This window comes from Podarcis gaigeae (assembly GCF_964106915.1).
Source record: "Podarcis gaigeae genome assembly, chromosome: 5".
Taxonomy (NCBI): Eukaryota; Metazoa; Chordata; class Lepidosauria; order Squamata; family Lacertidae; genus Podarcis; species Podarcis gaigeae.
The window spans coordinates 48,520,480-48,546,209 of record NC_139681.1 but is presented as its reverse complement, the minus strand read 5'-3'; the positions used below and the strand labels follow the sequence as shown (position 1 = coordinate 48,546,209).

At 44.8% G+C, this 25,730-nt stretch overlaps 2 protein-coding genes across 2 annotated transcripts; both read right to left on the bottom strand.

Annotated features, from left to right (window-relative positions):
- Positions 1-199: 199 nt before the first annotated feature.
- SFXN4 (sideroflexin 4) lies at positions 200-14,888 on the bottom strand. The gene is made up of 14 exons (XM_083741492.1): positions 14,781-14,888; positions 13,369-13,434; positions 12,635-12,709; positions 11,914-11,940; positions 11,762-11,816; positions 10,672-10,697; positions 7,832-7,885; positions 7,650-7,733; positions 7,487-7,549; positions 6,739-6,826; positions 4,759-4,874; positions 3,114-3,199; positions 2,149-2,266; positions 200-1,116 (listed from the first exon to the last, which is right to left on the bottom strand). The coding sequence occupies exons 1-14, from the start codon at positions 14,817-14,819 to the stop codon at positions 1,039-1,041; spliced, it is 975 nt and encodes a 324-aa protein (XP_083597618.1). The 5' UTR covers positions 14,820-14,888; the 3' UTR covers positions 200-1,038.
- Positions 14,889-17,533: 2,645 nt separating this feature from the next.
- On the bottom strand, positions 17,534-25,609 carry PRDX3 (peroxiredoxin 3). The gene is made up of 7 exons (XM_083741514.1): positions 25,468-25,609; positions 24,676-24,796; positions 23,465-23,606; positions 22,317-22,452; positions 20,232-20,335; positions 18,809-18,974; positions 17,534-17,692 (listed from the first exon to the last, which is right to left on the bottom strand). Exons 1-7 carry the CDS (start codon positions 25,510-25,512, stop codon positions 17,639-17,641), a joined length of 768 nt encoding a protein of 255 aa, XP_083597640.1. The 5' UTR covers positions 25,513-25,609; the 3' UTR covers positions 17,534-17,638.
- Positions 25,610-25,730: the final 121 nt, after the last annotated feature.

Here is a 25,730-nt window from a genome sequence, read left to right as displayed (position 1 = left end):
CTGTATTGCTGGATTAAACCTGACTCCTGTTTGGGCAGACACAGCGATAAAGCCAGTCCTGTGAGCAGCATGAAACAGGCTACCTTGGCAGCAATAAAACTACGTATAATCTTCTGTTCCCACCTCTTTAAAAAAGGCTCACTACAACTTTACCATATTGACAGCAGTTGAAACTTTTGAATGAAACATTTGCACAAGCGCACATGTATGAATATTTAATAGATAAGAATGGGGGGGGGGCTGTTGCCCTCCCAAGTGTTTCTCCATATGCCAGCTCCCATCAGCTGCAGCCAGCAGGGCCAGTGGTTAGGGTGATGGGTGTTTTAGTCCAGCAACAGCTGGTGGGTGCCATATTTTGGCTACTTCTGCTCTAGTTCCTTTACCCAAAACACCTCTCACAGCACTTTAAGCACCTTCCTTCTATATAGAAAATATTTCCCTTATTGAAAGCTGCTCCCAAGCTGCAAGTTGTGAACGGTTTAGTGACGAGGTAGGGAAGTTTCTAGGGCCCACGCCACAAGCTACAACATTCTTGCCATAGGGTAAACCACAGTACAATTTACATAGCCTTTCTGAAGCTTTAACCAGGATCCAGCTCGACCAGGGAAGCAGCTTAAATTTCACCAGAAGGTAGTGATCACATAATGTTCTCTTTAGAGAAGTTGGCAGTCGCCAAAAGCATCACTGGGTGGCTGAGGAAACTTTAAATTGTCCTTTTGTTCTCTGCCACAGGCGTTCAATGGATACACACAGGTATTTCACACAAACCTTTTCTCTATTGAAGGGCATTAGTAATATGTTGGGAGTTTTCTCAACAAAACGTAGTTTGTTCTTTTCATACATGATTGCATCAGAAGGTAGAAATTTTGCATTAAACAGATGTACAGAAGATGGGTCTGATCAAATGTTGATTCATGTCTTTCACCATAATCAACAGCTTCCTAGGTGAAAGATACCAAAATGTTCACTTCCGTAAGTTTGAATATGCAACTTTGATATACCAGGAGCAGCAGTCCTGGTCATTATCAAGTGCCCACATTAAAGTCCTTTGTAGTAGAAGACTTCTGTTTCTTCCGTGGAAGCAGCTATTTCAGGTTCAAGATCACTTGTTTTTATCTGGAAAACAGACATGAAGTTCTTACAATTTCAAACTTATTACCGGTTTTTAGGTACACCACATGAGTTCAGCTCTGTGCACAAGGATAAGTCAATATATTTCCATTAGGATCATCACACAAAATAAGTGTGTTACAGGAATCGTATAACACAAATCTTATGCTAGAATCTCTGAAGCATTAGTACTGAAGACAACAGAACTACTCAGAAGTCTATCCCTCTTGAAAATAAATATGACATATAAATGTGCTTAGGAAAGGGTTTCAGTATGACTTGCCACATTTCAACGCTGTTTCTAGTTATTGGTTGGCAAATACAGTCTCTAGAACAGGAGACAAACCCCTGTATTAACTCCACTTCAGCTTTAACAAACTCCCTGATTCTTTGGGGGAAGCCATGACTGTTTAAAGTGGTATAATAGTGCTTTGCAGTGCTTTTTTTCTAAAAAAAATGTTTAGGGGTACTCTCATTTTCCTTTGTTGTTGTTTAGTCATTTAGTTGTGTCCAACTCTTTGTGACCCCATGGTCCAGAGAATGCCAGGCACTCCTGTCTTCCTCATTTTCCTACTCATATTGAAATATTGCCCCTCAATGAGACCAAACTTAGATTCACAAAATGTTTAGGGGTATGCGTACCCCTGCGTACCCCCAGAAAAAAGCACTGGTGCTTTGAATGTGTAGTGCAGGTAGGACCTTATTTCAAAGGTCCCCATTTTTTTTAAGGTATCTGACTTTTAGGAGACACAACACCCCCTATGCCAAATCTGCACCTTTGACGTGGAAGTATTTGAAAACTTAGTCATCATACCAGGCCCTGTGCTCCATCCAGGTTTTCTTCTCTCTTTTCCCCATAGCAACTCATATTTAAAACACAGCCGTTCTAGGGACACTGGGAGCTGCTACAAGGAAAATTCCAAGGAGCCACATGCAAACCCAGCTTGTGTAGATTTCTGCCTTTCTGATTCTTTCAATGCTTTTTGCCCTTAAGACCGCCAGCAGAGATTTGCAAGAAGGACAGAACGCAAGAACTACCTTGCCAATCGGTGGCATCCAACTGAGCGAAACGGGTACCATTCCTCCAAGGACTGCAACTGTCAAAACATATCTCAGCGGATTCAAAACAAATGGATTTCGAAGTAAACTGCTTGTGCTGCAAAAGAGATTGCATGGGTAGATTATTATATAGCATGGTACCATACAGGCGTCTGTATAACCAGTCACAAGCTCTCTTGTATGGAATCACAGAATTGTAGAGTTGGAAGGGAACACGAATATCATCTAGTTCAACTCCCTGCAATGCAAGAATCTTTTACCCAACGTGGGGCTCAAGCCCACAACCCTGTGATTAAGAGTCTCATGCTCTACCAACTGAGTTATCTGAGGAGCAGGAGTGCTGGAAGACATTTGGAAGAATAACTCAGGAAGATAGCTATGAGCTGCTGCTAATCCAACACTGTAGGGACAGTTGTCTCATCCTTCAAGGCATTTAAGTTGAAGGGAACATTTTGGTCTTTCTCCTGGGTCAAAGTACAAAGTGTTCTATTGTCTCAGACTTTTCCCACTAGGGCTTTTACCACCTGTGAGTTTACATTCCCAGGGTTATGCTCAAGGTAAAAGTGTTCAGGTTAGACCCATGATACCTTCTGCAGAATGTGAGAAAATCCCTGAGGTTAGCCTACTGCTGTGAGAAGATGCAGAGACTTCTAAAAGTCAGTGGCTTGCTTCTGTCTCCGAATCTGTGGCCCTCCAGGTGTTGCTGGACTACAACTCCCATCATCCCTGACCTCTGGTCATGATGGCTGAGGATGATGGGGAAGACAGTATCTGGAGGGCGACAGGTCCGGGCAGGACTCATGTTCGAGAATGACGCCACATTCTCTCTGATCCAAGAAATGTGAAGAAACTTGCAAGAGGCAGAAATAAGAATAGCTGCGGACCACTCCAGTAGCAAGGTAATGGGAGTTTTGTTTAAGGGACCTACGCTGAAGATGCCTTACCGCTTTAAGAGCTGCAGAGCAACCTCTGGAAAAAACACTGCTGTACCAAACATTACTGCTCGGGTTAGCGCTGTTTGTTCCACAGCCTAGGGAGAGTGAGAAAACACATACACAGAGGAAAGTAAATGTCACAATAGAGATTTGTGTACTTATGCTGCAATCTGTCTAACAATCCTGCTTTTTTATATCACACAAAAATATTAGGAAGGTACATTTGTTTAAAAAGAGGCTCAAAGTGGCACAATGGGGAGCGGGAGGAAAAACGGGAGAGAAAACAGAAGTCAACGAAGTGAGTTAAGGTGGCAGAACTTACTTGAACTCTCTCTCTCATTACTTTACAAAATTTATCCTAAATGCAGATCCACTAAGGTAAAAGGTAAAGGACCCCTGGACGGTTAAGTCCAGTCAACGGTGACTATGGGGTTGCAGCACTCATCTCGCTTTCAGGCCGAGGGAGCCTGCATTTGTCCACAGACAGCTTTCTGGGTCATGTGGCCAGCATGACTAAATCACTACTAGTGCAACAGAACACTGTGACGAGTGCCAGAGCGCACGGAAACACTGTTTACCTTCCTGCTGCAGTGGTACCTATTTATCTACTTGCACTGGTGTGCTTTCAAACTGCTAGGTTGGCATGAGCTGGGACCGAGCAACGGGAGCTCACCCCAAAATGGGGATTCGAAGCACAGACCTTCTGATCAGCAAGTGCAAGAGGCTCAGTGGTTTAGACCACAATGCCATCTGCTAAGGCACCCCCTTAGCACAGCTGTCAACTTTCCCCTTTTTTAAAGGGAAATTCCCTTATTCTGAATAGGATTCCTCGCAAGAGTTTCCCTTGGCACAGTGAGGTGCACCAGAATATGGAAAACCTTGTCAGGATTGGGGAACTTGCAGCCCTCCAGATGGATTACGACCCTCATTGGCCATGATTATTGGCTATACTGACTGGGGCTGATGGAGTTGGGATCTAAAACATCTGTTTCCCCGTTGCAGCTAGGGGTTTCCATTATAGGAACAACACGTCATGAATGTTTGGTGGGGTAGAGGATTATTGGGCTATGGAAAAGTCACAATATGGGACATTAGCTCAGTACTGCCTTGTCTGGACAGGCAGTTGCTCTCCAGCATTTCAGACAGGGGTCTCCCCCAGCCCTACCGGGAGACACTGGGGATTGAACCGGGGACCTTCTACATGCAAAGCAGATGCTCTACCACCAAGCCATCTCCAAGGCCAGTCTTGCCAGCAGCGTAGTCAGCTATGGAGCAAGCAGCCAAGTCCTTCTTGGTTCTACCACAAATAGCCATGTCCCAGGTGTCCCACAGAGAAAGAGACAAACAAAATTTTGTCCCCACTGGGGATGCATACTGAACGCACCCCTCTGAAAAAGGCAGCTGGGGAAATGGATGAAATATGAGAAAAGTGAGCAGACAGCCACAGGAGGCATTGGTGGTGAGGAATCAAGGAGGAATCAATAAGTGTTACCAGACAGGAGAAGGAGAAGGAAGGATTGAGTCAGTTCAGGCTCTTTTATGTCAAAGTGGTCAGGGGCAGCTGATGAGCACAGGTGCCAGATTTGGGGACATTGCTTCCCACCCCACAAGAGGTTGAGAAGGGGAAGAATGAAATACCTGTTGCTTTACTTACCTTTTCTCCAGCTTTTTGAGACATCCCAATGACCTGGCCTTGGCTGTCCATGACCTCAATCCCGTTCTCATACTCACTGCTTCTAGTTACCATCACATTCAACGCACACAAGAGGGCTGCAAAAGAAAAGGAACACAAACATTCGTCTAAAAGTAGGTCACTGGTGATTTTTGCGTTCACACTGAATGCACGTTGTATCGCATATTCAGGCAATTCTGAGTGCTGTTGCCAAGTCCATTTATCTCACAAGAAGCTAGACTTCCCAAAGGATTACTTTCAGGCTTGATGGCAATACAGTGGTACCTCAGAAGTTGAACGGAATCCATTCCAGAAGTCCATTCGACTTCCAAAATGTTCGAAAACCAAGGCATGGCTTCAAACGGGCTGTGGGAACCTCCTGCAGCCCATCGGAAGCCACAGGTGTCATGTTGGACATTTGGGTTCCAAAGAACGGTCGCACTCACTTCCGGTTTTTGATTGTTCGGGAGCCAAAATGTTTTGACTCACAAGGCATTTGGGTTCCAAAGAACGGTTGCACTCACTTCCGGTTTTTGATCGTTCGGGAGCCAAAATGTTTGACTCACAAGGCATTTGGGATCCAAGGTACGACTGCATCCTTAAAACATGAGGCCACCTGAGCCTCAAGAGATAGCAAAGAACCAAGGAGTACCCCCAAGCCATGTACCTGCTCCTTCAGAGGGAGTGTAACCCCATGAAGAGCAGACAACCTCCCACCCATCCAGTATAGGGAACTACCCACTAACAGTGCCTCAGTCTTGTCAGGATTGAGCCTCAGTTTTTTTGGCTCTCATCCAGTCCATTATCAAGGCAGGACAACCATGTGCAGGCTTTCCATGTCTGGGAAACTTGAAAATTTGTGGTTACTCATCTGCAGCACACTTCCTGGAACATTTAATATCCCAATGCTGCCACCAGCTCAAGGGGACAGGGACCAGTTTCCATCCAAACCCCTGCGCTGCAAGGCAGTAAACTGCCACCACTCCTGTTTGCCATGCAACCACTCAGGCCTAGGAGAAAGCAGAGTGTATGGTTTAGATCAAGGGTCAGCAACCTTTTTTCAGCCGTGAACTGGTCCACCGTCCCTCAGACCTTGGGGGCAGGGCGAACTATATTGGGGGGGGGGGGGGATGAACGAATTTCTATGCCCCACAAATAACCGAGAGATGTATTTTAAATAAAAGGACACATTCTACTTACATGCTGATTCCCAGACCGTCCGTGGGCCAGACTGAGAAGGTGAATGGGTTTAGAATGCCTTTATCCCAGGGGTGGCCAACTCCAGAGGCTGAGATCTACTTTCTGAATTAAAATCTGGCAGTGATCTACCCGTTTTTTTTGGGGGGGGGGGGTTCAGCTCAAAGTTGTTGAGCTTCTGTGGGGGGAGCCAGTGATCTACCACAGACGTCCAGTGATCTACTGGTAGATCACGATCTACCTGTTGGATGTGCCTGCTTTATCCTATTTGGAGGCAAGTAAAACCAAGCAAGGGGACGCAGGTGGCGCTGTGGGTTAAAGCCTCAGCGCCTAGGACTTGCCGATCGAAAGGTCGACGGTTCGAATCCCTGCGGCGGGGTGCGCTCCCGCTGCTCGGTCCCAGCGCCTGCCAACCTAGCAGTTCGAAAGCACCTCCGGGTGCAAGTAGATAAATAGGGACCGCTTGCCAGCGGGAAGGTAAACGGTGTTTCCGTGTGTGGCTCTGGCTCGCCAGAGCAGCGATGTCACGCTGGCCACGTGACCCGGAAGTGTCTCCGGACAGCGCTGGCCCCTGGCCTCTTGAGTGAGATGGGCGCACAACCCCAGAGTCTGGCAAGACTGGCCCGTACGGGCAGGGGTACCTTTACCTTTACCTTTAAAACCAAGCAAGACAAGCAAGTGCCCATTCCCAGTCTTAACCATGGAGAGTTTGAAAGAACAGCTTTCCATCTGAAAGGTTCTTGAATGATTTTCTTGTTTTCTTACCTGTAAGTGGGCCAGGCATGAAGTTCCTGAAGGCGCGCTGCCCGGAAGGACTCAGGTTATAACGAGTTACAAAGTAGTGAGGAAGAGCCTAGAGACAAAAGGCTGTATTCTTTTATTTATTACAACATATATATCCCACATTTCCTACAAGGGAGGTTAGGCAGAGAGACTGTGACTGGCCCATGGCCACAGCGTGCACTTCATGGCTGAGTGGAGATTTGAACTCTGGTCTCCAAGGTCCTAGATTAACACCACCGTCTCTGTGAAGAAGGACTGACTGTTAAACCACTCTGGGAATTGTAGCTTGAAGTGGGGGGGTGGGGCAGGGACTAGAAGTTTTCTAGCAACTCTCAGCACCCTTAGCAAATCACAGCTCCCAGAATTCTTTGGGGGAAGCCGTGACCGTTTAAAGTGATATTGTGGTGCTTTAAATGTGTGGTGTGTCTCTGGCCTTGCATTTCCTGCTGCATAGAAGCAAGTCAAATTCAAAACATGAGAGGGAGTCGTAGAGTTAGAAGGGCCACCTAGTCCAATCGCTTACAATGCAGGAACCTTTTGCCCATCTAAGGGCAAATGTGAGGCAAAGGCAGCCTCCTCAGGCCATACACCACCCCCAGACACACCTGCTCTCCCTAGAGCAAACCCCTTACCAGCTCTGAGACCCTCAGATGTTTACAGTCTACTGTAAAAAGGCAAATGCCGCCCCCCCCCCCGAAGGGAATGTGGTATAAAATTTGGTAATACATACTCCCATGCAGGATGCATACGTGATTACTCCAAAGGAGAGAAGTAATTGCTTTCGTGAAAACACCTATAAAAAACAAAATGCACAATCAGAGGAAATTCATTATCCACAATGCTGGCACAATTCACCTCACACGGCCTTTTAAAAATACATAGCTATGTTTTACCATTTCCGTAGTTTTCTTCTCGTCTTGTTTTGGAGGATTCCCATTTGCCAAGCTGACTCCAGCGATATAGTAATGGAAAAGGAACTGCAACATTCGAGACGACAAGCCCGCAACCTCAACGTTAGTTAATACGTCCACTAATAAATATATGACAAATTAACAGAACATTGATTGCTCGTTACCTGGCAAATAAAAGCTGACGATGTTTTTCTGTGTGGTAATAAAGTAACGACAACCTGTGAATAAAATGTCATGAAGGGGGATAAGTATTGACAATCTCACAAGGACACACTTCAGCAACAACAATTTGGATAGCGCAAGTGATAATTTTATGTTTTGCTGTCACACCTAAGCAGCTTCCCATCCCCAGCAGATGTTGCCTGACTAACTCTCATCATCCTCATTAGCCCTGCTGGCTAGTGCTAATGGGAGACTTTGAAGTCCAACATCTGGAGGACCACAGGTTAGCCACTCTTAACCTAAAGCAGGGATGAGGAACCTGTGGTCCTGCCAGATGTTGCTGGACTACAACTCCCATAATGCTGATGGGAGTTGAGAGTCCAACAATGCGGAGTCAGCCAGCCTTTCCTTGAGGGGTCCTCCAGCTCTGTTGATGGAATTAAGCTGCTCTCCTGATTTGTGATGCATTTTGTATTTTAAACAATGCAATTTTATTTTTGACTTCATGCTCTTCACAGCCTCTTCCCTCCCCCTTAATGTTGATGGTATACAATTTCTGCAAATAAATTAACATTTGGAAGGCCACAGGTTTCCCACTCCTGATTTAAAGAGACTGACCAAGAAGCAATACACACTGGCCAACATCTCTCCCAGCTCCAATGTTATCAGCAGCAATATGGGAGCCACAGAAATGTGGTTGCTCCCAGGCTACATCAGCAACATCTGAAGGAATTAAGATAACATTGGCAGGGTGGGGAACTAACAACACACTTCTTATGCTAGCATTCTTCTCACCCTGAGGCCCACATTACCCATGGCTGCCGAACACTGCCTGAATAGTATAGCAGCCACACCATACAGCATAATGTAGCTAGGCTTCAATTATGGCCATTCACACATTACAAAAGCCCTACACACAAAGCTGCATGAGTCCAGCATATACAGGAATCCTCTTGTGTGACAATTTACATACAAGGTTCATGTACGCTTACCAAATTCAGCGTGCTTACAGTACGTATTCAAGGGATGCATTTCCATGGAATGCACTCCACATAAAACCTCTCTCCATCTACTGCAATATTCAGAAATAAAGGGTACCTAGTGGAAGTTTTGCCATAAAGCACATCTTAAGTCCACATGCTGTTTGGAGCTACAATGTTGTTGTGCAGAGTGCTTCTGCTCAGTGCCACACCCCCTTCCAGGATACTCCATTACAATTCCCTTTCCTCTAAGCTTCCCACTTCCTTCTCCCCACAACAGCAATCAGTGCCCTCTGAATATGCTCAGTCCTCATAGGGCTGTTTGCATTCTCCCCCCACCCCATGTTCCTTTTTTTCCATAAAGTTTTCTGTACTTCCAAAAAAAACGGCTTTCCTTGATCCTGTTGACATGTCCCCGTCGTTTGTGGGTGGTGCATGTTTCAGCAACAAAAGGATAGGCATTGCAACTGTGAGTTCACTATTAGTGCACATGTGTATGTGAATATATTCCGAGTCTTTATAGGCCCTGGATCATAGAACCGTAGAGATGGAAGTGACCCTGAGGATCATCTAATCCATGCATCGGCAACCTCGGCCCTCCAGATGTTTTGGGACTACGACTCCCATCATCCCTAGCTAACAGGACCAGTGGTCAGGGATGATGGGAGTTGTAGTCCCAAAACATCTGGAGGGCTGAAGGTTGCCTATGCCCAATCTAATGCAGTGTTTCCCAACCTTGTGCCTCCAGATGTTTTTGGCCTACAACTCCCATCATCCCTGACCACTGGTCTTGCTAGCTAGGGATGATGGGAGTTGTAGGCCAAAAACATCTGGAGGCACAAGGTTGGGAAACACTGATCTAATCCAACTCCCTGCAATGCAGGAATATGCAGTCATCCTATACTGGGATTGAACCTGCAATCTTGGATGTTCTCAGCACTACGCTCTAACCAATTGAGCTATCCAGACTGACATGTCAAAACAAGTGCAATTGCAGTTTCTGAGTCGATAGCTCCTTTCACTAGTGCCTGTATGTTCCACTGACATAACGTTAGAATGGCCCTGCTTAGAGAGCCAGTGTGGTGTAGTGGTTAAGAGCGGTAGTCTCGTAATCTGGGGAACCGGGTTCGCATCTCCGCTCCTCCACATGCAGCTGCTGGGTGACCTTGGGCCAGTCACACTTCTCTGAAGTCTCTCAGCCCCACTCACCTCACAGAGTGTTTGTTGTGGGGGAGGAAGGGAATGGAGAATGTTAGCTGCTTTGAGACTCCTTAAAGGGAGTGAAAGGCGGGATATTAAATCCAAACTCTTCTTCTTCTTAACCAGGCCAGCGGCCCACCTAGCATCCTGTTCTCATGATGGCCAATGAGAAGCCTGCAAGCAAGAACTGACCGGCAATAACGCTCTCCTCTCCTATGTAGCATTCAGAAGCATGCTAACTTTGACTCTAGAATTAGAGCTTAGCCACTGCGGGTAGCAGCCAACGACACCCTTCATCTCCCTGAATTTGTCCAGTCCTCTTTTAAAGCCATCGTAGCTGGTGACCATCACTACCTCTTGCAGGAATGAAAATTGTTTTCCTTTAAATGACACACACACTCTCTCTCACCCATACACACACACAATGATTTGTAGCACATCATAACCATAGACTACACAAGTTAATCAGTTAATGTGGGTGAAACAAGCGACTGGTGGCTGAAGAGTCCTGCCTTTTGGGGGGAAGGCGGCAAACCAGACTTCTCCTTCAGTAGCTCTTTTAATGTGGAATCCACTCAATCTGTGAGACTCTGGACTACAGCAAGGGGAACCTGGCATATTTGCCGCTCACAGACACTCTGGAAATGACTATCATTACTCACCAGTGGAGCATAAATAGGCAGGAAAGCTGAGAGAGAGAGAGAGAGAGAGAGAGAGAGAGAGAGAGGAATATTTTTTTTTAATTCAGCAAAATCAACTGTTATATAGGTTGTCTCAGTGGTCTAACTGAGGTCCCTATACATTTAAAGCAGTATCATACCACTTTAGAAAGTCATGGCTTCCCTCAAAGAATCCTGGGAGCTGTAGTTTGTTAAGGATGCTAAGAGTGGTTAGAAGACTCACACCCCCCCCCCAATTCCCCTCACAGAGCTACAATTTCCAGAGTGGTTTAACTGTCAATGCCTCTCCCCAGTGAACTACGGTAATTGTAAATTCTGTGAGGGGATAGGGGCTCCCAACAATTCTCAGCACCCTTAAATTACTGTTCCTAGGATTCTTTGGGGACTATTTATGAAATTAATGGAGTCATTTATGGAATTAAGGGAGCACGATAAGAAAAGGAAGTCAGTTATTGGAGCGAAAAATGCAAAAACTATGACACCTTATGAACCAATTGTTTATGTGGGGGGAAATGCAATGAACCTTCCACACATTTTATGGAACCAGCACCTTGAATGTTATGTACTGAAGTTCTCACCCTGGGCCAGCAGGGGGATACTGTAGATAGTTTTCACTCAGGTCCACCTCAGTTATTTTAGGCGGGAAACCCTGGGTTGTTGTTGCTACAATGTTGATAGCCGGCTGCCTATAAAAGCAGGCCAGCTGAGCTGTTTGCTGTTCAGTTTTCTGTTCCAGCTTACAAAATAAAGAGCTGCTTTGGAGAAATCGCCCTGTCGTCTGCCATGTCTACCCACTGTTCAACATTGCAAGCGACTAGAAGTACATTTAAATGAAAACTGAGGTCTCCATATCTAACACATATCCATCAACTGCACAAAAATGATTACAGGTTGCATGTTGCCTACCACCCCAGCAGCGGTAATAAAGGCATTTATGAAGCAACTAGCACAAGTTCCACCGATACAATTTGCTAGTAAGTTGAACAGTATTTATATTACTCAGGATAACAAGCCACAAATGTTGTAGAAGCATATAAACAGTTTTTAGTAAAAACTATGTATGGAAACTGACCTGGAGGCCTAAGTAAGAAAGGAATTGTTTCGCCAGTGCAAGGATGTACAGAGGCCTTCAAGGAGAAAAGCAAACAGGAAACCCCAAAGAATTAGGATATGATTTTTAAAATATCAGTTAAAAGAATACCTAGACATGTTATAAAAACTCACCAAACTCAGCTTCCAGGCTTCTCTTATCTAAGCATTAAAACAAAGGGATTAAAAAAAAATCATTTAGAGTAAATTTTGTTGCATATCATGCCCCTGTCCCACCCGCACATTATGTTTTGAGTTTTCAGGAATATGCTTCCAGCATTTTACCACAGCAGTAGAGATTTAACCAATAAAATTTTTGCCCAAGCAGCCTCTGGAAGACCTCTCAGCTAGATCCTGTAGAAACCATCAGGAACATGGAAGACAGACTTTCCAGGGATGCTGTAATATACTCAAAGCGATTTTGAACAAGGAGCAGACATTCCACTGAAAGGCTTCTAGCCTTTTGTCAGTTCCCTGACAAAGCTCAGGTGCTATCTACTCTCTCTAGCTGTGATTCCAGGGATGATCAGGTTGCACACGGCACATGGCAATTTACACACATCTTAACTGGCCCTGAAATTCCCTCCTGTTGTAAAGTACTGAAGCACACTAACTACAGGAGCAGTCATTCCCTACCCAGAAAGCAAGAGTCACCCCCTGGTGCAAAATGAAGACATTTGGGCCACACTGCATCCCCAGTTACCTCCACCCCCACCTCTCACACAGGTGTTGGGAAGATATATGGAGATAGGTGAAAAATCTTCCTGTCGCCCTGTCACTTTGCATACCACAAATGGTAATTAATTACAATATACAGTATACACAACGTTGTTAGTGGAAGAAAAAGGTCAGTTACCTTTTTGTCCTGCAAGGACTCTGCGATGTTTTCTTTACTAGTTGGCAAAAGGGTTCTGGATATGGCAATTTCCTTCTGTTTTACAACGAAAAGCAGAGAGGTAGGGTCACACACACAGTTTCTAACCCTGCTTCATCATCTACCTGTATTCGAACTGTACTTTTGGAAGAGGGGGTTGGGTTCAAAGCAGCTGCCTCTCATTTAGATCAGGAGAACAGCAGCTCGTGGCGATAGGGTTAACCCCCCTTTTTCGTCCCAGAGCCGCTGCTCTGATCAGAACGGACAGCCCTCCATATCCTCTTGGGGAAACCAGATGTCAGGAGATCAGATCACAAATCTTCCACATCACATATAACCCATCACTGGGTGTGGGTGTGGAATAATTATATAAGCTCCACACAGATCCATTTTTAGAGGCTGAGAATTTAAAGTTGGGAATCCTATGCATGCTTACTAGAAAGTTCCACTTAAATCAATGGAAATAATAATCAGTAGAGCACCCCTGGGAGTAAACATGCATAGGTGTGCCCTGTAAAGAGATGTGGCAGCCCGGAGGGGAGGCGGAAGAGAAACAATGGGGGGGAAACTGAAGGGGGATTGAAGCAGAAGAAAACCGGGCCTTCACATTTCTAGCCTGGCGTGACATTCAAAACGCAGACTGAGAAACATGGTTGATCTAGCATTCGCTCTTTATCAATGTCAAGGTACAAAAATTAAATAGATAAGCTACTTACATTTGGTATAAACAGGAGCGTAGGGTCCAAAATATCTACCCAATGAAGAAACCTTTGAAAAAAGGTCTAAAGAAAGAGATATGCTTTTTGAGTAGTCAGGTATTTTGTGAAGCCGTTATCCCTAAACCAAGCATAGGTAGCCAATAATCTGTGTCTGATATCTAATTCTATTCGCATCTTAAACACTTCTTTTATTTCAACTTCCTAAACTGCCCTCTGTCTCTTCCTTGTGCTAAAGCAACACACACACAAAAATAATAATTAAAAATTGTCCAGTAGCACCTTAGAGACCAACTAAGTTTGTTCTGGTTATAAGCTTTCGTGTGCACTGTTGGCCACACACTTACCTAGTAAAAAACTACACTGGACACAGTTGGGGGGAATACATGGGATTGCGTCGCACAAAGCACCATTCACAACTATTAGTACACACTGGAGTTTTGTTTTTTAAATGTGCACCCAAATAAAAATCCATGTCTCCCAAGCCATGAATCCAAGCTGTGAATTAAGATACTTGCCCCAAATCAACCTGCGTGGCAAGCTGATATCCAAATGTATGGCTTGGAGGATCCCACGTTTGTGGCCTAACTTTGGAGAGCACTCACAGGGTGGATTATATTACAGCTGCACAGAGTGGCTATTCAGTTGCACAGAGAATCCATCTGTTTCTATCTCCTTGGCAGCTAAGGTCAATACATTTTAAGATGTTACAACAGATTTTCCAACAACCCCAACATGTGGAGTGTTAATTGCACTTGAGAATATTCACATTCAACAAACCACTAACCTAGTTTCTTCTTTCTGGAGTATCCCAGAACAGTTATCAGCAGGACATAGCAAGTACTGTAGTGCAACCTAATATATCCATTTATCAGGAGCAAGCCCCATTAAAATCAACAGGACATACTTTTGAGTGGGCATGTATTGGACTCCACTTTTGGAAGCAGTTTAAGATATTTATTTGGGAGCTGGATTCGAGGGATAATTGTTACGAATGAGACTGTAGTACACACACGCTGCTTTGTCAATTTACAGTCGGCAGCCTTTCACTGCAATTCGTACCGGGCCACAGAAATTCGGGTTTCACAATCTCCTGCACGCACTGGGAGCAAGGAACACTCTGAACGCTGCAAAGCTCCCCTCTGAATAGACGTGCGTGGTTGAGACATGCATAGGATCGCAGGAGGGAGAAGTGTCGGCAAATCAATGCAAAGGGAAGAGCGATCCGTCGCCGCCCGCTTGCAAACGCCATTCAGTCCTCCCTTGCCCTTTGCCAGTAAAACCCTCCTTCCACTGCAGCGAAGGAAGGGCGCCCTCCTCCCTTCCACCACATGCTTCCCTCCGACCTTCTACTCGCCGCGATCTGCAGCAACCCCCCGCCGCCCCATAACCCCTGCGCTTCAAAGTCATACTTGGCCCTCGCTTCTCCAGAACTGCCAGTTCAAATCCATGAGGCTCAGCGCGCAACGCCGGAAAGCGTCTGCTCCGGAAAAGCTCCGGCGGCGCACGAGAGGAGCCCACTTCCCTTCTCTGCTCAGGCCCAGCCTCTCGCGCGAAGCGTCCTCTGCGCGGCTGGATCGAGAGGCTGCTGCCTTTACCTATGAATGGCTATGGGGGATAGTTTTTGCTTTGCCGGTCAGGGAACTGCGGCACTGCTCTTGCGCATTTGAGAAACAAAACAAAAACGCAACCCCTTTATCGATCTCCAAAGGGGAGCGCGTTTTTATGCTGCTTACTTTGGAGTAAGTTTCGAGTAAGCATGCCTAGGATCCGGCTGCCGCGCCTCCCCCGGTTTTAGCAATTGCACGACATGCAGAAATTCGACGGGGAAAGCTTTTCCCTATGTGAAGTTTTCGGGGTGGAGAGGGCAGCAGCTCACGAAGCTCTGCCAGGCAAAGCGGCTGCCTCTCCACGTAGCGCACCTTAATCCCCCCCTGGACTGGTTTAAAATAAATAGGGTCTTTCTACTTAAATGTAGAACTAGGGAATACGAAAATGAACGGCACCTCCTCATTCATTTATGCAGATTCGATTTTTCCCTTCAACCTATGTATTTGAAAGGGAGAATCCACCCCTTTATTTACCACTCGCGACATCTAGGCTTGGCAGGTCTAGATGCTGAAAGGGCTCCTCCTGTGCCCTTATTATTACATTTGTATCCCACCTCTTTCCTGAAGCTCAAACGGGCATACATTTATTTATTTATTACAGCAATTTGTATTCCACTTACACCGATTGAAAGATTCAGCCATGAGGAGTCAGGGGACAGCAACCATGTCATATGTCATGGCTGCTCCATCAATAATATATGGACTGGCCAAAGCACAGGAATGCGCTAAGTGGGCAGTTCTTTTACACTGCCAGCCCACTCCAAACAGAATAAGGCCGATTCAAACATGCTTGACGCATCAGCATTCAGCTCACAAAGGACCACAGGGATTGCCTTTCTTAAAGGCATTGAGAGTTGTACAGTAAGCACTGTAACTCAGTGGCTGAGCAATTGTTTTGCCTACAGAAGGTCCCAAGTTTATTCCCTGGGTATCTCCAGATAGTTGTGAATGTCCCATCTGAAACCCTGAAGAACCACTGTCAGTGTAGGCACTACTGAGCTGGATAGACCATTGGTCTAACTCGTCAAAGGCAGCTTCTTACGTTATACATGCTTTATATGAAATCTTTATTTGTGGTTACTGTTTCACAGATGAAAGTCAACACTGGATGCTGTCTTCATCTAGTGCTGGAATTTCGTCTTCACTCAAGGAGCAACTTTGAATAAGCCATTGCAACTGTATTTCCCTCCCCCACCCCAAAATCTGTTTCAACTGTTTAGCCCAGTGCAGCCTTCTCTTGAGAGCCCAGAGGTACCCTTTCCTACCCAAAACTGAACAATCCTACAGTAACCAAATGTGTGCTCATTATAAACTTTCCTATGCAGCCCAGTTGTATGAGTGTGTATTCACAAGCCCCACTGTGTTAAATTTAATTAGTAATTTAAGTATTTGTGCATAACTTTGTGCATCAGGCTGAACAAATTCTCCGAGGACTGCCTGTTGTTGCCGCTGCAATGACATGATTAGGGGTGAATGAGTATTTTCTTGTAAGAACATTTGGCCAAAGGCTTACTTAGCCCAGCATCTTGCTTCCCAGAGTGGTCAGCTGAATCGGAATCCCATTGGTAGGAAATGAAGACAATAGCCTTCCTCTGCTATTCCCTAACGACTGGTATTCAGAGGGGTGCTGTCTCTTATTTGAGAGGTGTAGCATATAGCCATCATGACATGTCTCCCAAAGATGTGGTGGTTGCCACAAACTTGGTTTCAAAAAGGGGAAAGTTTCCTTCATAAATTGCCATCTTTTTTCCAGAAGATGAGAGTCATAGTTCAAACCTCTACAGTTCTGTTTTTTGGAAGTGTCTTTAATTCATAGCTGCATATTTTGATACAGATGTTCAAGATCATTCTAGAAAAAGCTGTAGTAATTTGCAGGCCCATTAATGGATCGACTCCATAATTACAAGCATACCATGAAATACATGTGAAAGTGGCAATAGACAAAGTCAGCTATTCAACAATTTCATAGAAGGTATGAGTCTGTTGAGCAACACCAACAAAGATTTTTGGTTCACAGCTTCACCTTGGGTTTATTTATAAAAGAAAAGCATTAATCCTTCACTTTACTTCATCCTATAGGTGTCCCATATTGCAGGAGTCTTAAAGTTTAATTACTTCAATTATCAGTTCACCATTGACATGTTGTGTTGTCTTTCCTTGCAGAGGTGCAGGTGTTAAGCACTGCATTTATCTGTGCACAAAACCCCTTTGCAGAACAAGTTTGATCTTAAACCTGTGAATATACATCTGTAATACATCCCATCTATGGCCAAAATAAAGTATGGGCTGTTTAGGTGGAAAAGGCAGAACCTACTGGGATGGGGTTTGTTTTGTTTTAAAAATCTAACCAGCTCCTTAAAGAAGGGAAAGCCTGCAGTTTACCTTGTAAGCAATTCAAAAGCATGGATATATCCTAGATTTAATATGGGTTGCTTCTGAGTATGCTGCATGTAAGAAACACCATGAGTGTTGCTTAAATCCACTTGGGGACAACGTCACTCATCCCTATAGTAAAAACCTTGCAAACTATAACAACTTTTCCATCACAACAGATATTAAAATAATTTTGAAGTTTTATTACAATCATAGTTGCTCTTTCTGGAAGTCAGCTTTGTTTGGAGGAAATGTAGTCTACTTCTACCTCATTATTACTCATGATCTTATTTATTTACTTTCTCAAAATACTCCTTTGATTCTTCTGGATTTGGCTTGATCTGCAAAGCAAAAGCATTAAAACAGAAGATCAGTACCAAATTATATTCATTCCAAACAGGAGTTAAATAAACGATGCCCTCTATGCTGTTAGCACTAACAAAAAATGTTAAAAAGAACAGTTGGAAGAAATATTAAATCCTTGTCTTCCTTATTCATGCTAACCAAGCACACATCCAGACAAAAATTAAAAAAATGAAACATTCAACATTATTTAATGACACTGAAGTTAAATGATATTTTATGGGGAAAGTGTGAATAAGGTAGGAGGAGAACCAACTCCTACATTCAAAACATAAGCTCTTTTACAAGCAACTACGCTTAGCTAGGTTTCACTAATACCAGATGGAACTTGCATTTGTGGAAAGATTGTTAAGACGAGTTGTCAGCTAGCTTTGCATTCCCAGTCAACATCCTTTCATCTTACATGGTTTACAATTTTCTATGTGAGCTGGTTGCTCAGACCCGTTCTTTGTGTGTTCTCTAGCCACAGATGATAAATGGAAAGGCTCTATGGGAGTGTTTGATCACGCATCAAGTAGGCTGAATGGCTGGTGTGCATCAAAGCACTAGCAGTTGTGAATTTGCAGGGGTTCACTGGATGATGAGTCTTATAATTTATTTGAAAAGATGAATACCTTCTTGTAATGTTCTGGAAGTGCAAGGGTAAACCCTGATTTGAAAGCCTGTTGATATGTGTACATAGGATGCAATGTCCTGCTTGAACACATCCCACCCCAACAAATAACTCAATTGAGTGCTAGCACACTGAAGCTGCTGTGACACAAGTGCATGATACGAAAGCCATTGCACCAAAGTAGCATGACAGATTGTTATACCAGCAGAAAACATTTCTTTCTAATTCTGTCCAGTTAACAGGGTAGCAACTTACCTTAATAAAATGCTCAGATAGAAAAATGCAGTATTTTAGAACAAGATTTCAGAAGAGTCTAGATTAGCCCCAAAGCACATATATGTCTTAATTTAATTAACAGTCATTAATCAGTTAATCTCTTTTCAATTTCAGTAAGCTCAGATATGAACCCCTCCCGTATAGATGATAGGAGGCTTGCCAACAATTACATGAATTTTTGTGAATGTTAAGTTTGCCAACGCACCGTGGGGGAATGTGGAGTCCAATCTGCTGGACAGACTTCTCCATGTGTTTCTACAAACTGGAACGCCTTCACCAAGCGAAGTGTTTCCTCTACGCTTCGACCAACAGGGAGGTCATTGATGCTCAAGTGCTTGATAATTCCATTAGGATCAATTAAAAAAAGACCCCTTCGAAGAAATAAAGCAGAATTTATAGTTTAGCACTCCAAAGGGAACTTGCTGTAGTTGTTTTTCAGTCTGAAATGCATACCGGCTGCACACATAGATATTCCCCATCGCATTGGAGAGCAACTGTAATGGTAATGGAACTTAGTATTTCATAGTTTTGTAGAACTTCAATACATCTGAGGGATTCTAGTGTTCCCTGTATTTCATGGTGTTGGTTGCACTTTAAAGTATTTTACAGCTCAGCAACAGGATGCCAACCTATACACCAGAGCTTTCCAAATTGTGTGTCGGCTGCAGTGTGTAGGTGTGTCGCACGAACGCTCCCCGTGCTCCCTCTGGGGCTGGAAAGGGGTTAGTTTAAGCTCCGGTTTTCTAACAAGACTGAATTACTGTGTCCAAAAACTGTGTCACCAACGTGAGAGGTCTGGAAAGCTCTGCTGTACACTTTGGCAACACAAGGCACAGTAGAAAGCAGATATCTGAAAAAGGCTTTCAACTGACTGACATTAGTAGAGGGATTTTTCTGGGTTCCAAATCTCACCATGTATGCATTATACCAAGAATGTATCTTGTCTCTGATACCAAATACAAACCAAGCCTTGCACAACCTCTAGCAAGGATTCCACCAAAACATTTTAAAAGTGGACTCTCTAACTCACTCACTCTCTCTCTAGCACTCACAGAGCTGAAACACATGATTAACAGACTTGCTTTGATTGGTCTCTACCAGCAAAGAAAGAGGGATGTTTGAATACTCCCTATTAAAAATGGGTGGTATTGACGGAAATAAATGTGTGAGCAGAGCAAGTTCTACTTGTACAACAACTTGTTCACCTTGGCCCCATGCATACTCTGCAACGTACCCAAATCTTCTCTGGAGGGTTTGGGAATCCCCCAGAACAGTTTTAGGGGGCACATGGAGGAGGAGGAAGTCCCACTGCTCATGCAGAAATCATTCTCCTAATGCAATGACTCACTTAGTGCTATTTTGGACACAACCCATTTCCTGTGCACCCAAGGATCTACCATGTCAGGTAGAAGATCAGGCTAGATGCATCATGGAAAGTTTGCTAAAAGTATGCTTAGCCAGCATAGTTTATCTTTAAAGTATGTGGAGTTTATAGCTAGCAGTCCATCCACTGCTCCTCTGAGCTTAAGCACATTTAGGCAACTCCTGTCACTAAAAAGGAAGCTTCAGCCTTAGTGCAGTCCAATTACAGAAATACTAAAGGTAGCTAATAGATAAATCTCTCTCACCTTAATGCAAGACCAGGCCCTTCCAAAAGCACACCATAATCTCGAGAGATCTGTTTCGTTAAGTCTGACAGAAGTGGGATATTCATGTGCCCCAAGCCGCCATTCTAAGCAAGAGAAGAAGGGGGAGGGCATCAGTTTTATTCAACTGGAGACTGTCCATATCGAAACCTTGCTTCAAAGCATGGATAGAGGACCTGTGGTCCAACACCACCTGTGTGCCTACAACTCCCATCAGCCCCAGCTGGCACGCCCAACAGCAAGGAGTCTAGCAAAATCTGGAGTGCCACAGATTCCCTATCTCTGGGTTAAAGAGACTCTGTGATGAGAAGCTTCAGATACATTAACTCCAAGACACGTTTAGTCGTCTGGGGAGAGGGAATCAACCATGGGTGGCAGGTGGGTTTTCATGAAATGCTCTATTGTTGCTTGATGTAGGTTTAAAGGCAGAAAAGCAATAAACATAATATGAATAAAGGTATATTCCCTTCATGAAAGAGGCTCCAAAGTAAAGTGGAGCAGCTTCACTAAATGCAAATTGCTAAGGAGATTATCTACCTACTGTTCATCTACCTACTGTTTTTATATAAGTCCAATTAAAAGCCATACAGTTAGTGTGTGATTATTGAATCGCAAAATCAATGGGCAATAATAAAAAGCCCCTTTCCCTCTTGTGTCTAGTGAATAAAATATAAGAATATAACTGAAGAATTAAATATTTCAATTATTTGCTTTTATATCTCAATGCTGCAATAGTGCTGTTACTTATCATATGCAGACATGTAAGCCTTTCACACCGCACTCATAGTTATTAGTATTGATGGGTGCATCTATTGAATTTCACAACATTTCCAGAGCTATGAAGGTAAACAACATATCCTTGAAACAAGGCCGCCAAACTTCATTAAGTGTTCCCGGGTCCGTCTCTTGTTGACCTTGGGTGATCCACTAACACTTTACTTTTGCAAATACTTATGCATAAATTTCTTCACATGAATACACTGGCTTCAAGGCTGTGGGACACGTAAGCAAAGTGAGGCCATTTATAAATGCATGCAGCCGGTCCTGTCTGTGCTAAGGAAACGTTTTGCACAGTAACACAGCGTCATACAGCATGAGGATAGACTTGTGCTCTGAAAACCTCTGGTTACAACTGTTATAAGGAAAAAAGCAATCCTTGTAGAAGAGGGCTGTGCAAAAGGACTTTATTTCTGCTAGGGAAAAAATTCATAGACATTCACCCACTTTAGGAAGACATGAGGGGTGGGGGAATTCTCATAGTTCAAACCTATCCATTTATTCCAAGGAAAGAAAATATCAACATGGTAGAAGAATAGTAGTTATGTGTTTCAAGTGAGCTACATCGTTTTTAATAACATCAGGCCCAAACTGAGCGACTCCTTCCTAAGGATTGTGAAATCATGGAAGCAAACTGTCTCTGTAGCCTAACTATCCTGCAACTCTCCAGCTCCTCAAAAATTAGGGAGGAAAGCACCCTCCCACTGAAGTAAATGGCAAAGCTCATTGACTGGGATGTCTATGAATGGTCCCAAAGTTTTGTAACCATAGAATGATGGCTGGTTAAAAATGGAAACAAACTTGTGGACATGCATGAGCCCAGGTCTTGTGTACAGAGCACCAAACTATAGCTGAACATTACATCTGAACCAGGTCTACCCTCAATCTTATTATTCCCCAGATGCATTTCAAGGTGATGTACAGTAAAAAAATATATTAAAAAGCTAAAAAAATAAATGAAAACAACACACAAAAAGCCAATATATTGTAGGAAGTGGACATACAAGTTCATCAGATTCACTAGATATGTGAGCATGTAACCAGTCATTTTGTGAGGGTTCCCCCTGAAAGCTTCTTGCTTGCCTAGATGGGAGGAGCAAGGGGAGGTGTATGTAGAAACTAGCCTTCTGCACAAAGCTAAAAGTCACATCCGTTGCTCCATCCACTTTTACCTCTGGTCCTGTTCCCCACTGGCATGTGGCCTTCAGAAGGGAATTTGGCTCTCAGCCTCAGGCAGAAGTTTTATCACCCTTGCCTTAAATGAAAAGCAGCAAAGTGTCCAGTCTGTACCTTTCGTGGTGTATTTATCCAGGCGAGGTGAGTAAAGTGAGAATCCACCGACACACCAACTACTTCGCAGTTCACCTGATGGAATTCGTTAGCTTTGTCGCTGAAGGCAACAATCTCTGTTGGGCACACGAACGTGCTAAGGGGAAGAAACACAGCAAGAACATGAAGGGGGAATGAGCCAGCCCTGATTCAAGAATGCCCCTTTTTTGCCCCCACTGCAAATTCAAACAGAGAAGAGGAAAAGGTATTTGCTCATCCCGGGCATAAAGCCTGCAGAAGGGGGGTAGGGAGTTTACAAGCCCTCAGGGTCACAGACTTTTAGTTCAAAGGGAAAAGCTCAGAGGAATACTGTCATTCTGCCATGAAACCATGTTGAGAAAATCAGCGTCAAGACTGGAGCTCTATTCCCTGTCAATAGGTTTAACAGATCCTTACTTAGACAACTTTATCTGGCATTCCTAAGGATCCCAAGTTGAGCTGTAGGCGGCACCATTCTTCCAAAGTCTGGTGGCATCATCATCATGATCAAGATGAGCCACAGAATGACTCCAATGAGGAGGAAGCTGGTGACTTAAATCTAGCAAGATTGTATAGGTACCCAAACTATGTATGCTGGCAGTAATTTGCTAGTTAGAGGCATGCTTTTCTCAGTTTTATCCACCAAAAATAAGTAACATCCCTGCCCTCTAGCCACTAAAAGTACTGATTCCATGTTTGCCTGAAATGCTCAAATGGTGGGCATTAATGTTCTATTTTATGCAGAAGCACAGGCTCCTCCAAAAGTTTAATTTCCCTTCGTTACAATCCACCATACATGGATGTTTCTGTCTGTTCCATTCTCTGTTTTGAAAGATACAGCAAAAAAGTTTCTATACAAAGAAATATTTTTTTTTACGTAAATACATTAGTCTTCTATGTGAACCCCACCCCCAAGCAACACACCCACTCCCTGCCTTCAACAGGCATTGGTAAGACAGCTTCTAGTTCACTTCTTATCATTCACACCTTACATAAAAGGCTCAGGCTATCCTGCACAAAGATAGGCAGGATTCAAACGAGAACAAGTTAACTGTTTTGCAGATAAAGTGACCCCCTAGTTAAAGGAGTGTAGGCGAAGTCTGTATGAAAGAGATAGAAGCATTACTTACAAGTCCAAAGGATAGAAGAAAAGAACCAGATATTTTCCTTTAAAGTCATCTAAACTCAGCTCTTTGAAATCCCCATTAACCACAGCTGTACCCTTGAAATAGGGAGCATGCTGGGTGACAGCAGGAACAAACCTTGAAGAACCTAGGAGAAGTTAGATAAAGCATGTAATAGAGGCATTATAGAAGAAACAAGTGTAACCTGCAAAGAACTGCAGTACTCCACACTGTTCAGGGTGCCAGTCAGTCACAGATTCTTCCAAGACACACCATTCCACTGCTAAGCATCTCAGGATTCATTGGTCTATTTTCCAGCCCTCCACCTTATAGAGATTTTGCCTTCCTTCTTCCACCGCCCCCACCCCCCAAAAAAACTTCTGTAAACCTTGGGGATCCCTGAAACCTGCTGATACTCTCTCTCTCTTATGTGGATGCCATTTTGAACCCATAAGGATCCATACTCAGAAAATAGGATTATTATTAACATATGAGAAGCCTATTTCTTGGTGTCAGTTTTTATCTCAACACTGTTTCAAAACCAAGGCTTTACAGGTAGCCTGGAATGTTTATGCTCTGTAATCAGGCCCTTGAAGGACAGAATTTGGTAACGAATTCAGTATTGTAGCATGTGGGTTTAACTCAACTTATTTATGGGTTTCTGTCGCCAGTAAACTGCTCTCTAGCTTACCTGCTTTTGCCTTTTGGGAATATTTTGAGGATACCTGTTAAGGATTTGTCTGTTCAAGCTCCTAGAACTGCAACTCCTTACAACTCCCTTCCTCACACACACACACAGTTCTGAAGTCCAGAAGTAAGCAGTCTAAAGTGTGTGCATGTGGGAGGGGGGAGAGACATGCACACTAACGCACATTCCTTAACATCGAGGCACATGTATGTTATTTTCACATGTTACAAAACTCCTACTGAGCAGCCAGTAACGCATTCTGGGACAATGATGGGGTTTCTTAAGCAACAAAATCTCTTTTAAGCTACTCCGATTTTAAATCACTGCAGAACCAACTGGACAACAGGCCAAATAAATAACATCACACGCAGAGCAGGCGAGGAAGGATCTTCGGCATTATCTTGGGAAGAGAGCATTCAATGGAGCGTTAGTACAAACAAGCTCCTACGTGCATTTACTTCTGAGTAGGAGAGTGCAAGATCGCGCTGTCACCCCCACCACAGCGCCCTCCAACCGGCCGCACACTTACTAGTGCTGAAATGCCGCCGAGGAAAAGCGGGCGGCGCACCGTCCGCGCACTTCCGCCCTCCTGCAGCCGCGGCGGCTGTAAGGCACCTTCCGGCAGCGGCGCACGCCCTCCAGGGGAAGACCTGAAAACAGACGGCGGGGAAACGTTACGGGCAAAGGTGGCGTCCAGGAGCCTCACTGGACCCAGATCTAGGGGTTGCACGAGATGCGCCCTCCAAAAACAGTTGCACGCCGGAGCAGAGCTCCTGCAACTGGGAAATATCCACCCGCGCCCCCAAATTCCCCAACACGCACTGGCAGGCTGCAGAGTTGGAGAGAGAAGCACTTGGGCTCTTTCCCGACCCAAACACTTCTGGGGGACAGAAGGGGAAAGGGGGCTTCCGATCTGGAAAAGGCAGGGAACCTCTGGCTTGACTCTGGTTAAGTGTCGCGGCGCAATAATAATAAGCCTGATCCGTCCGCGCCAGCCTTCGAGGTGGAGCGAGTTGCCAGCGGACCCATTTTCAGAGCGCAAGTCCGGGTCCCCAGGGCAGATTCGGTTTAGCCTTCGGAACGGGGCCGGTGGAACTAGTCGCTGGTACGGATCTTTCCCTCGTGCAGACTGCACTACGCCTGCAAAAGCCAAGATAGTCTATCTAGAGGGAGGGGAGCAGGCCTTGGAAAGGGGAAAATGCGGCCCCGGAGGCGCAACGCGCGTGCAACGAAGGCTCCGCAGGCCTCCCTTAGCGCCCGGGATCATGGCTTCGCCGGGACTTGCGGAACTGCGGCGGAGCAAAGCGGGGCTCGCACTTACCGAGGGCCTCAGTAACCTTCCTAACGCCCCCGTGACAGCAGCCATTTTCAGCTCCAGAGAGGGACTGGCCGCGGGAGGCGGAACCGGCCTCACGCTCCGCACATGGAGCGCCAGGGGTGGGGCTAGCAACCTGTCGCCCGGGGCCGCGGCTTTTTGATAGGCGCAGCAGCGGGAGGGGCGAGCCTAACGGCGCGAATGGGCCGCCCACATAGCGAAGGGTCCCGCAAGAGCTTGAAGCTGAGCCCCGTTGCCCAGAGAAAGAA

Bases quoted from the DNA above. Each gene is read 5' to 3' on its own strand.
- SFXN4 (XM_083741492.1), bottom strand. From the start codon at position 14,819: ATGGATTTGAACTGGCAGTTCTGGAGAAGCGAGGGCCAA. The intron at 10,698-11,761 runs GTCAGTTTCCAT...TCTCTCTCTCAG, and splicing joins TTTCTTACTTAGGCCTCCAG to CTTTCCTGCCTATTTATGCT. The intron at 2,267-3,113 runs GTAAGGCATCTT...TCTCTTTTGCAG, and splicing joins GCTCTGCAGCTCTTAAAGCG to CACAAGCAGTTTACTTCGAA.
- PRDX3 (XM_083741514.1), bottom strand. From the start codon at position 25,512: ATGGCTGCTGTCACGGGGGCGTTAGGAAGGTTACTGAGGCCCTCG. The intron at 24,797-25,467 runs GTAAGTGCGAGC...GTCTGTTTTCAG, and splicing joins GAAGGTTACTGAGGCCCTCG to GTCTTCCCCTGGAGGGCGTG. The intron at 20,336-22,316 runs GTACAGACTGGA...TCTCTTGCTTAG, and splicing joins GGATAAATACACCACGAAAG to AATGGCGGCTTGGGGCACAT.